The 16,882-nt window shown below is 46.4% G+C and overlaps 1 protein-coding gene across 3 annotated transcripts in view; it reads right to left on the reverse strand.

Annotated features, from left to right (window-relative positions):
* Nucleotides 1-13,811: 13,811 nt before the first annotated feature.
* The window catches only part of Wbp2nl (WBP2 N-terminal like), a 15,969-nt gene continuing 12,898 nt past the window's right edge, over nucleotides 13,812-16,882 (reverse strand). For all 3 annotated transcript variants that reach the window (XM_059247354.1, XM_059247353.1, XM_059247352.1), the window contains one exon: nucleotides 13,812-15,071. In XM_059247354.1, the coding sequence (XP_059103337.1) occupies nucleotides 14,587-15,071 (485 nt within the window). In that variant the 3' untranslated portion in view covers nucleotides 13,812-14,586. The remainder of the gene's footprint in view (nucleotides 15,072-16,882) is intronic.

Genomic DNA, 16,882 nt, shown 5'->3' on the forward strand with positions numbered 1-16,882 from the left:
TTGACAGTGGTGAGGTGGTGGCAACATAGGTGGTGTGGCAGTATGCCCAGGCCCTACAGCATAAGCTCTGCCCAGCGGTGTCCCTTGGTCCCCCAGCTCCTCAGCCTGGTGGCACTACCACCCCCACTTTATCTCCCAGGCTGGCAGCAGAGATTCAAATTTCCCTGCTGTGTTCACAAGTCTGGGGGTTCTTTCTGTCCTGGGGCCTAGTGTCTCTTTCTTTGTCTAAGAAAAGCAGCAGCAGTCAAAAGTGGTGAGCTCTGGACCGCCTGTTACTGCTTCTGATTCCAAGCCCATGTCTTTATTTAGCTCAGGATATGGGACACTTCTTTACCTGGAGACTCTAGTCCTTTGCCATTCACAGGGCTGGTGGCAGAGCAGGCTAGCTAGGTCCCTCTCGTGTCTTAAATGCAGAGGTGCCCTGTGCTTCAGGCCTCGTATTGGTCCTGCCAGTGAGATTTCCTCTGGGTAGATCTACACTCCACCTTCAGGGTTTGAGGTCCTTGAATTTACAGTAAGGTGTGAAAAACCTAGAACAACACATTTGACAGTGTCATGTGTGGGTTCTCTAGAGGAACTGGTGTGTGTGTGTGTGTGTGTGTGTGTGTGTGTGTATTAAAAGGATCTATTAAGCTGGGCAGTGGTGGCGCACACCTTTAATCCCAGCACTCCAGCACTCGGGAGGCAGAGCCAGGTGGATCTCTGAGTTCTAGGCCAGCCTGGGCTACAAAGTGAGTTGCAGGAAAGGCTCCAAATACATACAGAGAAACCCTGTCTCGAAAAACCAGGGGAAAAAAAAAAAAAAGGATCTATCAAATTGGTTTAGGAAATATGGTCAAAATGGTCCCAACAATAGCTGTCTCACACCTGGAATGTCAAGAATCCACAGTTGCTACGTTCCTGAGGCTGGATGCTGGATGCCTCCACAGGCGTAGTCCAACAATGGCTGTCTCACATCCTAGAGGCCGACAGCCCTGCAGTTACTCAGTCCGTGAGGCTGAGTGCCTAGGCAGTCTCCGCCTGGCACGGAAGGCCTGGAGGTTTCTGGAGGGCCACTCTAGTCTGTGTTGAAAGCCCAGAAAAGTTGATTCTGATATCAAAGAACTCATCAGCAGTAAATTAACTCGATGTTGATAAGAAAAGCCAGTCATCTTCTGTCCCTGTCCTTCTATACCTGGGCTGCCTTTAAAGGGTGCTGCCCGAATTTGGGTTGGGTTTTCCCATATGGATTAAGGCAATTGGCGTAGTCAGGATTTCTATCGCTGTGAAGAAACACCATGACCATGCAACTCTTAGAAAGGAAAACATTTAATTGGGGTGGCTGACAGTTTCAGAGGTTTCGTCCTTATCATGGTGGGACATGGCAGGGTGTAGGCAGACATGGTGCTGAGAGGTCTACATCCAGATCAGCAGGCAGCAGGAAAAGAAAGCCACGCTGGGTGTGGCTTGAGCTTCTGAGACCTGAAAGCCCACCCCCTAGTGACACACCTCCAGCAAAGCCACACCTACTCTAACAAGGCCACACCGGCTAATAGTGCCAAACATTCAAACACGCGAGTCTATGGGAGCCATTCCATTTCAAATCACTACAGCAATCAAGACAACGCCCCACAGACAAGCCCACAGGCCAAGCTGAAGGTAAACAATCCCTCAGTTGAGGCCAGGTGATCAGATGACTCCAGATTCTGGCATGTCCACGTTTAAAATGAACACGTCATGCTAAGGTGACTGGAACTTTGCTGAATGAGGCCACCATCTCTGACCAATCTGGTAGTTGAGGTTATGAGAGAAAGCTGCTCTTTCCTCAAAGGCTCTACTAAGGACCAATTCAATTTTTGTTTTTCTGAGAAAATGTCTCCTTTGTTTCAAGGATAATATTTTACCGAGTATGGCATTTTAGCTACTTGACCGCACTCTGTGAGTGGTTTCTGGGGGCAGCTTGTGCTCTTACCCTTGTGCTAAGGGGACTTCATCCCACCCCTGAAAGATGCCCCTTTGTTCTGTGAAGGTCTCTTTCTTCCTTGTACTCCTATTATACATGTCCTACATATTTTGTGACTCTTGCACATTTACCTTCCATCTCCTCTTCACCTTTCAGTCTTGGTGGTTACTGTTGCGTGTATGTGTGTGCACTGGTGCACACTGTTATATTATTGGGGGGGGCAGAGGGTATCCTGGGTGTACAGGGAACCATGCTGGTGTGGCATGCTGCACAGATGCAGCAGCAGCGGTGGGCTGGCGGGCATGGCGACGGCCAGTGATACACAACCCAGATGATGCATCCACGTGAAGAGTTTATTCTAATAGAGAGATGAAGAGGCAGAAAAAAAGACAGAACAAGGGAGACAGAGGTGGGGGTCAAGGGATGCACACCTCATTGGAGTGGAGGGAGAGAGAGAGAGAGAGAAATGGGCGGAGTTTTTCCTTAAGAAGAGGCTCATAAGTGGATACTAGATGTAAAACAAAGGATAGCCAGAGTACAACCCACAGCTCCAGAAAGCTAGCCAACAAGGAGAACCCTAAGAGGGACGCATGGATTGCCCTGGGAAGGGGAAAAAGATGAGATCTCAGTGAGTAAACTGGGGATGGGGGTTGGGCAATGGAGGGTAGGGGATGGGGGATGAGAGCATAAGGGAACAGGATGGTTGAGTTGGAACAGGGATGGAGTGGGAGAGCAATGAAAGAGATACCATGATAGAAGGAGACATCATGGGGACAGGGAGAAACCTGGTGCTAGGGAAGTTCCCAAGAATCCACAAGGATGACCCACCTTAGACTACTAGCAATACTGGAGAGGGTGCCTGAACTGGCTTACCCCAGTAATCAGATTGGTGAATATCCTGTCATCATAGAGCCTTTCTCCAGTAACTGATGGAAGCAGATGCAGAGATCCACAGCCAAACACCAGGCCGAGCTCCAGGAGTCCAGATGAAGGGAGGGACGAGGGATTCTATGAGCAAGGGGCATTAAGATCATGATGGGGAAACATACAGAGACGACCAGGCCAAACTAGTGGGAACTCATGATCTTATATTTTTGGTTGTGAGCCTAGCCTTTAATGGCTGAGCCATCTCTCCAGCCCTTTTTTTTTTTTTTTTTTTGGAACTCATGATCTTTAGACCAACAGCTATGGAGCCTCCATGGGACTGGACTAGGCCCTCTGCATAAGCAAGACAGTTGTGTAGCATGATCTGCTTAAGGGGCCCCCTGGCAGTGGGATCAGGATCCATCTCCTATGCATGAGCTGGCTTTTTGGAGCCCACTACCTATGGTGGGACACCTTACACAACCTTGAGTCAGGGAGAGGGGCTTGGACCTGCTTCTACTGAATGTACCAGACTCTGCTGACTCCCCATGGGAGGCCTTACCTTCTTGTAGGAGGGAATGGGGGGTGGGTTGAAGGGGAAAGCTGGAAGGGCAGGAGGAGGGAAGAGGGGGATCTGTGGTTGGTATGTAAAATGAATAAAAATTTCTTAATAATTAAAAAAAAAAAAAAAGAAGAGGCTTCTACATCAGGACACAGGGTGGCCCCAAGGGGTGGGATCAGAATATACATACACACTTTGTTAACCCCACCAGTCGAGAATATTTTAAGTTCATAAAATGTTTTATATTATATCTTTAGTAATATGTAATCTTAAAAAATAACCAGGCAGTGGTGGCACACGCCTTTAATCCCAGCACTAAGGCAGAGGCAGGCAGCTCTCTGGAAGTTCGAGGCCAGTCTGGTCTACAAAGAGAGTTCCAGGACAGCCAGGGCTGTTACACAGAGAAACCCTGCCTTGAAAATCAAATAAATAAATAAATAAATAAATAAATAAATAAATAAATAAATACATGACTAAAGAGTTAGGGTCACAGCTATGAGCACCAAACACTAAACATCAGAAACTGGGATATCCCTATCTTATGATGAAGCAAGACAATGACCTGAGCCATCTGGCAAAGAGCCTATACAATGCCTCTTCTTACCTAAGGTGTACTCAGGTCAACACAAACTGATATAGAGGTGTGTGTCTAACTACTTATGCCAACTGTGTTCAACACCAGGCTTCTAGAAAATTTCAAATGAGGAACAACATAGATATGTTTGATAAATAAAATTTATAAATTCTTAGTCTACTCATGTTCACAGCAATATATGTCTAGCCTCTTTGTCTTTGCTAACTTTGTTCTGGATAAACTGAGCCATATGAGAAACTGTAGTATTCTGTAATGGTACACTATAAAAGGACCAGGAAAGTTCCCAGTCTCTGTGGACTGTACTTATGGTTTAAAGCTTTATTTTAATGCTAAAAGAGATCCAATTAAATCTTCAATCAAAATTAAGGCTCAAACTTAACAGAGGTAAAGCTGTAAAATCCTAATCTTATAAAAGCTACTAACTTGTTGTAAATTGATACATACGAGTTAATACTCAGTCACCTGGTAAATAGTCAAATTCTTTTGGATTTTTTGAGATAGGGTTTCACTGTGTAGCCCTGGCTGTCTTGGAACTCTCTCTGTAGACCAAGCTGACCTTGAACTCACAGAGATCTGCCTGCCTCTGCCTTCCAAGGGCTGGGATTAAAGGTGTGCTCCACCACCGCCTCCTGGCACAATAATTAATTCTTTAATGTTCTCAGAACTATGCGTGCAGCCCTGCTAAGTTCAAATGTAATTCATTTACAATGAAAAGCATTATTCAGCCTCCCATGTGTGTTTTCAAGATTAAGCCTAAAGCCAGTGTCATGACACAGCACGTGGGAGGCCTTGGCGGGTGGGGCCAAGGTGCCCCATGGGTGAGGGAGACACGCCATGCGGACGCGGCAGGTGGCGGCGTGGCGCAGTGGAAAGTCACCCATACCATGTAGACACAGCATCCACATGGAGAGTTTATAATGAGAGAGACAGAGAGACAGAGACACAGAGAGAGAAAGAGAGGGAGGGAGGGAGGGAGGGAGGGAGGGAGGGAGGGAGGGAGGGAGGGAAAGTGGAGGTGTGCACACCTCATGGCAAGAAGAAAGAGAGGAAGGGAAGAGGAAGAAGAAGGGAGGGAGTTTTCCTTAAAGGAGATTTTTACATCAGGATGAAGGGTGGGTCCCCAAGGAGTGGGCCAGAATGCCAACAGCCAGTAACTAAAAACAAAGTTTGTTTGGTTCCAATATATTTAACAGATTATGGTCCTCAAAGTCTTCATAGATCTAATGAATATGGCACTTAGAATGTTTAAAGAAAAAAGTTTTCCATGATAGACATAAATGCAAACTCCTAGCAGCGACCCTAAGGTCTCCAGAGAAGATTATGGGGCACGGACAACGCTACCTGAATTGTGGCAGCACTAACCACTGGACAAAACTGCCCCATGCCCCACCCACTGCCAGGAACCTTGCCCAAACTGTGGACAAGCCAGACGCTGGAGAATTGATTGCTCCACTTTGGCTACACAAGGTAGGCCAGATCCCCTAGTTCCTCCTCCATAGGAAAGTCTCTCAGATCTTCTGGGCCTGTGCTGGGCTGGGACATTTGCTCCTGAGGAAGCCATTGAGACCATGGGATCTTAGGGTAACTGTCTAGGTAGTGGGTTAGTCTCTGTCGTTTTAACTGACACGTACGTGTTTGGGTTATACAACCTGCTGTAATTTATCCGTCTCAGAACTCCGATGGCATTGATGGCTAGGCTAACCATAGCTTTGTCAGTTTAACAGCCACAGGCAACCAGCTCCTTCCCCCAAGGCTGCAGCTACCTCATTAGTTCATTTCATATGTAAAAATCAGGCCTTGCTTTTTCTAGAGCTCCTAGGTCTCCTGTTGAGAAAAGGCAGACAGGTTTGCCTTGCTAACAGGCTTCATATGGAATATGAAGGATGAGCATAAACAGGATAAACAGATTTCAGATATAACTTTTACTATTCCTTTATTTAAAAAAAAAAAACTTGCTTTGCAATGACTGCTTTCAGTAATAACTACTTGCATCTCTGGTAAATGATTAGATGGAAAGAAAAAGTTTAAAGTTTATGTATGTCCTGAGGGTCTAAGAAAGTGCTCTAAGGTAAATACAAGTTGTAAAGGTCTGAGGATGGGAAAGCTTAAGTATTAGGGTCTAAAATGCATAAACGTAAGTTAGGAAGGTCTAAGGAAGTGATTTACGGTATATTTTTAAAAATGAGAAATGTTTCAGATTTCTTTCCGCTATGCTGTTGTGATAATAAGATTTCAAAAGTTCAAGGTTTTAACATGGATCAATGGAACTAGGATAAACTGGTAAAGCACTGATTACTATTATTAGTCACAGTTCACAATTTCAGATTTGCTTTGGTTGTGTACTGGCTGGTTTTATGTCAACTTGACACAAGCTAGAGTCATCAGAGAGGAAGGAGCCCCAGCTGAGGAAATGCCTCCATGAGATCCAGCATCTTCTCAAGGCATCTTCTCAATTAGTGATCGATGGAGGAGGGCCCAGCCCATGGTGGGTGGTTCCATCTCTGGGCTGGCGGTCCTGGGTTCTGTAAGAAAGCAAGATGTGAAAGCTAGAGGCAGTAAGCAGCACCCCTCTGTGGCCTCTGCATCAGCTCCTGCCTCCAGGTTCCTGCCCTGTTTCAGTTCCTGTCCTGACTTCCTTCAGTGATGAACAGCAATGTGGAAGGGTAAGCCAAATAAACCCTTTTCTCCTCAACTTGGTTTTTGGTCATGGTGTTTCATCAAAGCAGTAGAAATCCTAAGTATAGACTTAAAGATCCTTCTCACTGGGCTAAAAAAAATCTCTGTCCAGTCTATATGTCCAGCCCTCAGGACAGAGAAAAGAATGTTCATGCTTTTTAACCCAAAGCCATAGCTTCTGCTGTAGCTCAAAGGTGAGTCTAATCCAGCTGTTGTACAGACACTTGTTGGCTGCTTTTTCTACAATGTGGATTTCAGTACAGATTACAAACAAATGGTAATGCTAATATACCTAAAACTTTTATCTCTTTCTGTAAACTAAAAATATTCACGTATGCTTTAGGGAGTTGAGGAAGTCATAAGACTTGGATCCACTTCTCCAGATAAGTAGCCTAAGTGTTGTGGGACATGTGTACACTGTGTGAAAATGTATTGCTGTGATTGGTGTAATGAAGAGCTGAACGGCCAGTGGCTAGGCAGGCTGTATAGGTGGGACTTCTGGGCAGAGAGAGGAAGTAGGAGGAGATAATTGAGGCACAGAGAAGAGGCCAAGGAGACATGGAGGGAGTCAGACATACAGGATGAAAGAAAGATAAAGAATTAGCCACATGGTAAAACGTAGACTAATAAAAGCACGTTAATTTAAGTTATAAGAGCTAGTGGGACAAGCCTAAGCTAAGGCCCAGCTTTCATAATTAATAATAAGTCTCCGTGTTATTTGTGAGCTGGTGGCCCAAAGAAAAATCTGACTACATCTAAGTTTTCCTCACCTGCCTATTCCTGAGGGTGAGCTCTCTCTCTGTCTCTTTCTGTCTCTCTCTGTCTCTCTCTGTCTCTGTCTCTCTGTCTCTGTCTCTGTCTCTCTCTGTCTCTGTCTCTCTCTCTCTCTTTCTCAGAACAGACTTAATCCCAGAATTCAGGAGGCAGAGACAGGTGAATCTCTGTGTGTTTGAAGCCAACCTGGTCTACAGAGCAAATTCCAGGACAGACAGAGCCACACAGAGAAACCCTGTCTTGAAACACCAAAACCAAAACCAACAAACAAAAACCCTTATATGGTAGCCATAACTGGAGCCAGAATCCTCCACACAGAGACTTTGGTGTAGTTTTTCACAAGATGGTCGGTAGATTCCTGCTAGGAAAACTTGGTGAGCACAGTCTCTTTCCAGAGGTCAGGGTCAGGCAGCTATAATTCTCAATCTGCAGTCATAGCTGGCCTGGTGTTCACTGTGTAGACCAGGCTGGCCTTGAACTCACGAAGATCCATCTGCTTCTAGATTTAAAGGTGTGCGCCACCACACCTGGCCTCCTCCACCCCCGAATGGTTGTAGGTGCTCTGGTTTTCTAAGGTCCTCAAACTTTATTATGCTCAGCTGTAACATGAAGCTATGAACAGCACCTACCTCAATGGATCACTGTAGGATTAAGTTGGCCTGTTGCCTAGCAACCAACTATGACAGCATTTTCAAAAGCCTTTTGAACACAGAATCCTGTGGGACCATAGAACTTGCCAGCTTTGGCCAGCTGGAACCCTGTAAACCATGATTGTGTCATGGGAGGAGGTGCAATAAAGGCCTGTCTCCAACACGGAACATCTCAAGCAGCCAGAGAGCACAGCTCTCCCCCAAGTCTGAAATTTTTTATTTCTAATTTCTTTTAACAGTCTGACGAACAAAACTGATTCTACACATTATAACCTTCATCTGGAGGGCTAGAAATCAGCAGTGTGTGTGTGTGTGTGTGTGTGTATGTGCTCATGTGTGTGTGTGTATGTGCGTGCGTGTGTGTGTGCGCGCGCATAGTAAATCCAGAAACACGATGTCTTTTTTTCACTCAACAAACCCTTAATAGCCACCTACTCTATGCCAAGCCCCAGCAATGAGACATAGCCTCTGTTCCCCAGGAACCTACAGCCTACTGGTTGTAGGGGAGAGAAGTCCACACACAGTCCCTCCAGGACTCACACAGCCCTTTGCTGAACACACAAAGGGCACTCCACAAGCTCAGCAGAAGGCAATTAGCTCAGAAGCGGAGCTCAGAGCACGCACGCTCTTAGGAGAAAGGACTTCTGGGCTGTTTTGAAAGATGAGTGGAATGATGTGGGGAGGAAGGCACAGAAGCAAAGCCAGCTCACTTCAGTGTCTGCCTGTGTTCAGCACAGCTGGATCACACAGCTGGAGAGGTCAGAGTAGGGCAGGTAGAGCATGAATAGTAACAAGGTCCTGTATACACAAGAACCAGAAGTCTAGCCTTTACCCTGGAGACTGTGGGAAGCCACTGTACAGTATGGAAGCAAAGTGGAACTAGGCAAGTTATTCACTTATCTTTTAAATTATTTATTTAAAAAATAGGTTTTACATGAACACTGAACAAAATTCAAAGGTACAAATGGAGTTTATAGTCTCTCTCGGGCCTTTTCCCTAATTCATGTGTCTCCCCACCCAGAAGCAACCTGTTGACTCTGTCGAAGTTCTCCCCAAGACCTGCTCAGTTGCCACATACATAAGCATAGTGGTGACATAAATGGGATGAATGGTGACTCAATTTTTCTCATTTATTATATTTTGGAGGTTAGATTATTGCTGCATGATGGTGATGGTTGTTTTGCTACGTTTTGTAACAGGGTCTGAGCTGACTATACAGCTCAGACTGGCCTCCTGCTCACTACCCTCCTAACTCAGCCTCCCAAGTATGGCAAGATGGCTCAGAAGGCAATGGCAGCTGCCACCAATCCTGTGGATCTGACTTTAATCCTGTGGATCCGCATGGTAGGAAGAAAGCATTGACCGAGTGCTGTGCACTGCTGTGCCTGCCTGGATTATTTGGGTAATTTTCTAACATCTGCCAGCATTCCCGCAAGAGATGCTTAGAGGGACTGGAGAGATGGCTCAGAGGTTAAGAGCACTGGTTGCTCTTCCAGAGTTCCTGAGTTCAAGTCCCAGCAACCACATAGTGGCTCACAACCATCCATCTACAATGAGATCTGGTGCCCTCTTCTGGCACGCAGGCATACATGCAGACAGAACACTATATGAAATAAATAAAACTTTAAAAAAATTTTTTTTTAAAGAGATGCTTATTCTAGTGTGTCAGAAGGTGTCTGCCTGCCTTTCAGCTGGAGTCTGGAGAACAGACTAGGACTAGGGTACCAGCGGCAGCAAACACCAGCGCGCGAGAGGTTACAAGTGAAGAGACAAGGCAGGTAGCACTGGAAGGGCAGAGGACTCTGGGGTCAGGAAGAAGCTGGGTGATTAGTACTAACCACCTACAGGAGGCAGGAACATTTGGTCACAGCTGTAGGCTGGAATCCCCCTGCGCCATCCATGATGCTACCTTTGGAAGAGTATTCACCAGCACTGTGGGATGAGTGTGTCCTACGCTTTCCACTCCCCAGAATTCGCTCAAGCGAAAGGCCAAGACAGATGCTACAGCCCACTTGCTACCCAGTGTCTAAGTAACCTCTGCAGCAAACTGAGATTTTGCAGTATTAATCTGGATTTTGTCTCTGTTTTGAAGATATTCACACATACAAGATTTTCCAACCATTGGCTGGGTTCTGAACAAGGAAGGGCAAGTCAATGTGTACTCGGAGGCCCACCCCTATGTTCTGTGGAACTTCAAGGTTATACCCAGGTATGCTCAGGAGGTGGAGACCATACAGACCCATAGCAGCTGAGAAAAGGGGGTCTGGGAATCTAGAGAGAGTCTGGGTCTCTCAAGCAATGGGCAGTAAGGCCGTTACACCATCTGTCTTGAGCAGTGTTGGCCTAAGGTTGGATCTGTGACTTCCCCTAAGTCCCTATGTCATGGGCCCTTAGACTTGATGGAACGGCAGGACCAAACCGTAGTGGTCTGACGTTTAGGTACTTCTGCAAAATCCTGGGAAAACACATCAACTAGCGAGACGATGAGGGGTGCCTTAGCAACAAAATTAAATTGAGAGAAACAAAGACATACACCGTTTCTTTCCTATGTTAATTTATGGATTGAAAGCACACCAGCTATACAACCTGTGTATTTCTCCCGGATCTCTCGGGACAGTTGACAAAGGAAAGCTCTATTTGGCAGGCTGTTGGGCATGTACTCACCTGCAAAGAGGAGCACCTGGGGGTTCATTTTGTGAGTCCGCTGTCAGGCCTAAGGGCGGTCACTCTTTCCACTCCTTCATATTCCTAATACAGATTGTGTGAGCAAGTAGACCATAACTTCTATATGGAAGGTAAAAGAGACAGGAAGAGGAGTGAAATCTGACAACCCAGGAAGTGCCCCAAAGGGTCAGTGGGCTGCCGTGGGACCCAGCACAATGCTTTGGGTAAGCAGTAGGCCCAGCTAAATTCTTCCTGGATCTGTCGAAGCAGAGTGTGGTGGCTAGAAAGAAAATGGCCCTCTAAGGGAGAGGTCCTATTAGGAGGTGTGGCCTTGTTGGAGGAGTGTGTCACTGTAGGGGCTGTCTTTGAGGTCTCTTTTTCTCATGCTTCCTTCAGTGTGGCAGTCAGTCGACTTCCTGGTGCCTTCTGGTCAAGATGAAGCCAGTTCCATGTGTGCCTGCACACCGCCATGCTCCCAGTCATGATGATAATGGAACCTCTGAACTGTAAGATACCACCTCAATTAAATATTTTCTTTGTAAGAGAATGTCAAGTTGTCTTTTCACAGCAATAAGAACAATAAGACAATGTCCTATAGAAAGAGATGAATCGGAAGAGGAGAAGGCCATGAAGAACATACTGTCATACTGCTTGCCACCTGGGGACATGGTGTTCTCAGGTTCTAGGCTGTTGCCAAAGGCCATGTCTGGGTCTGTGAACCTACTACAGCCCTGGTGGTGTAGATGTCTTTGGCCTGTTACCACTGAGGGCCCTGAAGAGTCCTGGGGTCAGGGCTACTACACATGGCCAAGTAGTGCCTGAAGGCCAAGCCACAGATGGGATTATCCCTATCTGGTTGGCCTGGGTTGTCACTCAGGGCCATGGAGTCCTCCAGGCTTGAGCTGCAGCCAGGAGCCATTGGTGGGTCTGTGGCCCTGCTGCAGCCAGGGTCTCTGTTGATGTTCATGGCACCTGTCAACATCAGGGGTCATGTGGATGCCCAGAATCTGAGCCCTCACCTGGGACCATGTTAGGGCCTGAGGGCCACCCTGAAGCCAGAGTGATACCGACCTGAAGGGCCTGTGCTGCCACCTGGGACCATTGTGTCATCTGGCCCTGGGCTGCTTCAAAGGACCATGTCTGGGTCCATGGTCCCACAGCAGCCCGGGTCTACATTGATGTCTGTAGCCTGTGGTACCACCAAAGGCTACACAGATGCCTGGAGTCTAAACTGCAACCTGTGGCTATGTTGGCACCCAAGGACTGTATTACCACTGGGGCCATGCTGGTCTGGGTGGCTTGTGCCACCAATGGGACTATAGTGAGGTCTTGGCCTGAGCTGATGCTGAAGGCTATGTCTGAGTCCATGTTCCTGATACAGCCGGGGTCTGTGATAAAGTCCATTGCCCATGTTGCCCTGGGGGGTGGGTCATAGGAACCATGCATGTTGAAAATGGAGGGCAGCACTGAGTTGGTCCTGCCCCTCACTGTCCCTGGGATGGCTGGCCCTGCCTCTTGCTGTTCACTGGCAGCAGGAGAGCTGACCCTGCACCAGAAGAGATGGCCCTAACTCCCATCATGGGCACAGGAGAAGTGGCCCTGTCCCTCACTGGAGGGTGGTGGTCCCAGTGGCCAGACCAACCAGCTCAGGTACCACCTATACTCACATCTTGAGCCTTGGATTGGCCTATCCTAACATCTACCCCATCTATGACCTGCTGGAGCAAGTAAAGGGACTAGTCCTGTGGAACAACCACCACAGGATCTGCATGACTTGGGGCAATATCAGGATATCCAAGAGGAGTTATAGTGAGTGTCCATGCTTGCTGCCATGATGGTCATGGACTCTGACCTCTGAAAGTGGAAGTCCCAAAAGTTGTCTTTTTTAATAGATTGCCTTGGCCATGGTGTTTTATTGCAACAATAGAAAAGTAACTAAGACAAACAGGGTCTCACTGTGTTGTGCTAGATAGTTTTAAGTCAACTTGACACAAGCTAGTTATCTGAAAGGAGGGAACCTCAACTGAGAAAATGCCTCCACAAGATCTAGCTGTAGAGCCAGGCAGTGGTGGCACACGTCTTTAATTCCAGCACTCAGGAGGCAGAGGCAGGTGGATCTCTGATGAGGTGGAGAAGGCATCTCAGGGGTAGAGCAGTTGCTGGTGTGTGCACGACCGAGTTCAATCCTCGGCAGTGCAGGACAAACCATTCAATGTTTGGAAAGTCTCCCTACTACTACTTGAATTGCACAGCCTTTTAAGTATTTTGTCATAAATTTTATGACACAGTTATTGCTTCAGTTGGTAACTGGTAATTCACATTTTTTTTTTTTTTTTGGTTTTTCGAGACAGGGTTTCTCTGTGTAGCTTTGTGCCTTTCCTGGAACTAACTTTGGAGACCAGGCTGGCCTCGAACTCACAGAGATCCGCCTGGCTCTGCCTCCCGAGTGCTGGGATTAAAGGCGTGCGCCACCACCGCCCGGCGGTAATTCACATTTTATACATTTCTTTCCTTTTAAAGTTAAAAAATTGTGTGTACAGATGTGCACGCCTATTTGTGCATGGGCATGAAGGGTCAGAGGTCAATGTTGGGTGTATTCCCCAGTTGCTCTCCACCTTATTTGAAATAAGGTCTCTGACCCAGGGGCTCACAGATTCAGCCTGATTGCTGGCCAGCAAGCCACAAGGACCTTGTCTCTGCACCCCCAGAACTGCAGTTACAGGTGTATGCTTCTTATAAGTACTAATGATCAATGGCAGGCCCCCATGCTTGTGACAAGCAGGTAAGCAACTGAGCCATCTCCCCTGATCCCTGCTTCTTTTCCTAGCTCTTTGCATATTCTGACTGTAGACTTAAAAGTTTTAATACACATGTAAGAAATTACTCCCTCCTAGTATGTTGCTTTGGACCTGTGATCTTTTCCCCTTATTGCTTTGTTTTGGTCTTAAAGGCTGCCTTCTCTATAACATCTACATACTCTTCTAGTATATGTATATGCTATAATTTACAAGACCCCCTCTCACCGGAAATTAAGGTTGTTCCATTTTGTCTCTAATATAAAGAATACTCTAAGAAACAACTGTGTCCAATGTGATGCTTTGATTTTGTTTTTGAGACAGGTTCTAATGTAGCCCATCCAGGCTGATATTTAACTCCCTACATAGCCAGAGATGATCTTGAACTTCTGAACCTCCTGCCTCTTCCTCTCAAGTGCTGGCATTACAGGCATGTGCATCCATGCCTGGCACTTGCAATTTCAATTAATCAATTAATTTTGGTACTGGGGATTAAACCTAGGACCATCAGCATACTAGGTAAGCACACTACAACTGAGCTCTATCCCTAGCCCTTTTTATAGTCTTTGAGACAAGCTCTCACTAGGGTGCCCAGGCTGGTGTTGACTCTGCAGTCCAGGCAAGCCTTGAACTTGCCATCCTTCTGTGCCATCCTCTATGGCAGCTGGTGTTATAGGCCTGCACAACCAGGCTCAGCTCTCAACATGACATTTTAGCAGATCTTAGTACCTAGCAAATAGAGTATTATAAAGATTTTCTAATGCACATGAGGAGAAAGGCAGGAGGCTTTTTTACCAGCTCACATCAAGGTATGTTTTAAAATGCATCCAATGCAACCAAGTCATTAGGGAATTAGCCCTCTGGAGCTATTCCTCCTTTATCCAGCTAATCAAGAGTTGACACTGCTTCTAAAATCTCAACAAGGAGATCAAGCTTAGGTCTGTCCTATGACTGAACTTCCAAGGTGGGGGATCAACTACCTAGGATGGGTCTGGGATCATACACCTAAATGTTCTTTCTTGACATCGATGCTAGGGTGCAGTTTGCTTGGTTAACTTCAAGGTTTACATCTTAGAAGAGGGAGAATGTGCTTGTGAAGATGAGGTAGAGGGAAAAGATGCCTGGAATCCAGGAGTCTGGGCTGCCACAGAAGTGGGATGCCCTGCTTCAGACCCAGAAGGTGGAACTTGGTGTGCTGCAGGTGAGGCACTGGATATAGGAGGTATGAACCTATGTCCTGAAGGAGAAGTCTCATGACCCATAGGTGGGGCTTCATATCTAGGAGGTGGAGATCCAGATCCCACAGTTGTAGTTTCGTATCTGGGAGGTGGGACCTCGTATCTGGGAGGTGGAACTTCATATGTGGGAGGTGGGACTCCGTACTCCATAGTGGGGGCTTCATATCCAGGAGGCAGGACTCCATAGCCCATAGGGGTAGCTCCATATACAGGAGGAGGGGATCCATATCCCCTAGCTCCGTATCCAGGAGGCAGGACATTATAACTGGGAGGTGAGGCTCCGTATCCCGCAGGCGGGACTCCATAGGCAACTGGGAATGGCAAAAAGGAAAAAAAAAAACTGTTACCCTGTGAGCAAAGAATAACTGAAGAACACCAAAACACAATGCCAAGGGAAACACACACGAGAATCCAGTTGTGCTAAAACCTTTTCTTTAGCCCTCAGCAGACGAAAGCTTTAGCTTTCGTCTGGTGAGGCGATCTGAATTACCTGGAAACAGCCTCTGGTCATGACTTAGAGTTGTACAGATACATATTTTATTTGTTAAAGTTTGTTATGTTTATGAAAACACCCTCAGTGAGGAGTATCATTTGGAGGGAATTATAACTAAAAGGGAAAACGTGATTTTTTTAGGGAGGGGTGGCTCTGGAGAGGTGGCTCAGTAGTTAAGAGCACTGGCTGCTCTTTCAGAGGACCCAGGTTCAATTCCCAGCACCCACAAGGCAGCTCACAACCATTTGTAACTCCACCTCCCCTCCCCCACCTCCTCACAGATCTTCCCACCTCCCTCCCTACTTCATGTTCTCTCCCTCTTTCTTCCCCTAAACTCATAAAATAAAAAACAAAGGTATAAACAAACAAAAACCGTTTGGTGTTGACCTGCTACTCCTGGGCACAGGGTGTGCCCTGGAGTGTGGTTGATAGCCCAGTGACGCTCCAGTCAAGAAAACTGATTTCCCTTTCTCAGAGGGTATTAGTTACAAACAGCCACTTAGTGTCCACTTCCCCTTCTCCATGCTGGGATTTTGTCTGGTTTGAACCTGTGAGGTCTTGTATGTGCTATCTGTCTCTGTGAGTTATGTGCATCAGTCCTGTGTCTCTAGAAGACACTGGTTCCTTGGAATCATCTATCATCTCCGGCTCTTACAATCTTTCTCCCTCCTTGCTGAATTCAAGGATAAAAAGAACAGTTGGGAATTGTGGCACACATCTTTAATCCTGAGGCACAGGCAGGCAAATCTTTTAATTTGAAGCAAATTTTGTCTACATAGTAAGTTCTAGGTCAGCCCAGGCTATACAGTAAGATCCTGTCTCAAAAATAAAACAATAACCACCACAAAAAAAAAAAAACCATTCAACAACAAAAATAAAAACAAAGTGCCAGCAGAATGGCTCAGTAGATAAAGGGTGTACCACCAAGCCTAACCACCTGTGTTCAATCCCCGGGACCCACATAGTGACAGAGTGAACTGACGCCCACAAGTTGTCCTCTGACTTCCACATGCATGCCACAGCATGTATACACACACACACACACACACACACACACACACACACACACACACACCCCAACTGACACCCATAACCCCAGCACCAGGTGAGGCAGAGGCAAGGAGGACTGTCACAGTTCGAGGCCAACCTGGCCTATATAATAAATTTCAGGCCAGACTAAACACATTGTGAGATTTTGTCTTTAGACAAAATAAAAACTAGGTATGTTATTGGACACCTGTAATTCCAACACTTGGGAGTGAGATGCAGGAGAATCAGAAGTTCAAGGAAGGCCTAAGCTACACAGTGAGTTGGAGACCAGCCGGGGCTACTTGAGACCCTGTCTCAAAACAATAACAACAAAACCTTTACTTTTAATAATTATCTCAGATATTTCATTACGGTAGCAGAGATCTAACACATAGAGAGATAGGAACTCTGGAAAAGAATCAACATTTCATTTTCTGCACCTGAAGTTGGGATCTGACATCAAAGGCTCTTTTTAAAAACAGTATTTTTTTTGAGACAGGATTTTTCTATATTGCCCTGGCTATCCTGGAACTCATTATGTAGACCAGACTAGCCTTGAACTTGAAGAGATCCAGCTGCTTCTACCTCTGGAGTTTGAAT

Source organism: Peromyscus eremicus, chromosome 20 (genome assembly GCF_949786415.1).
Source record: "Peromyscus eremicus chromosome 20, PerEre_H2_v1, whole genome shotgun sequence".
Lineage (NCBI taxonomy): Eukaryota > Metazoa > Chordata > Mammalia > Rodentia > Cricetidae > Peromyscus > Peromyscus eremicus.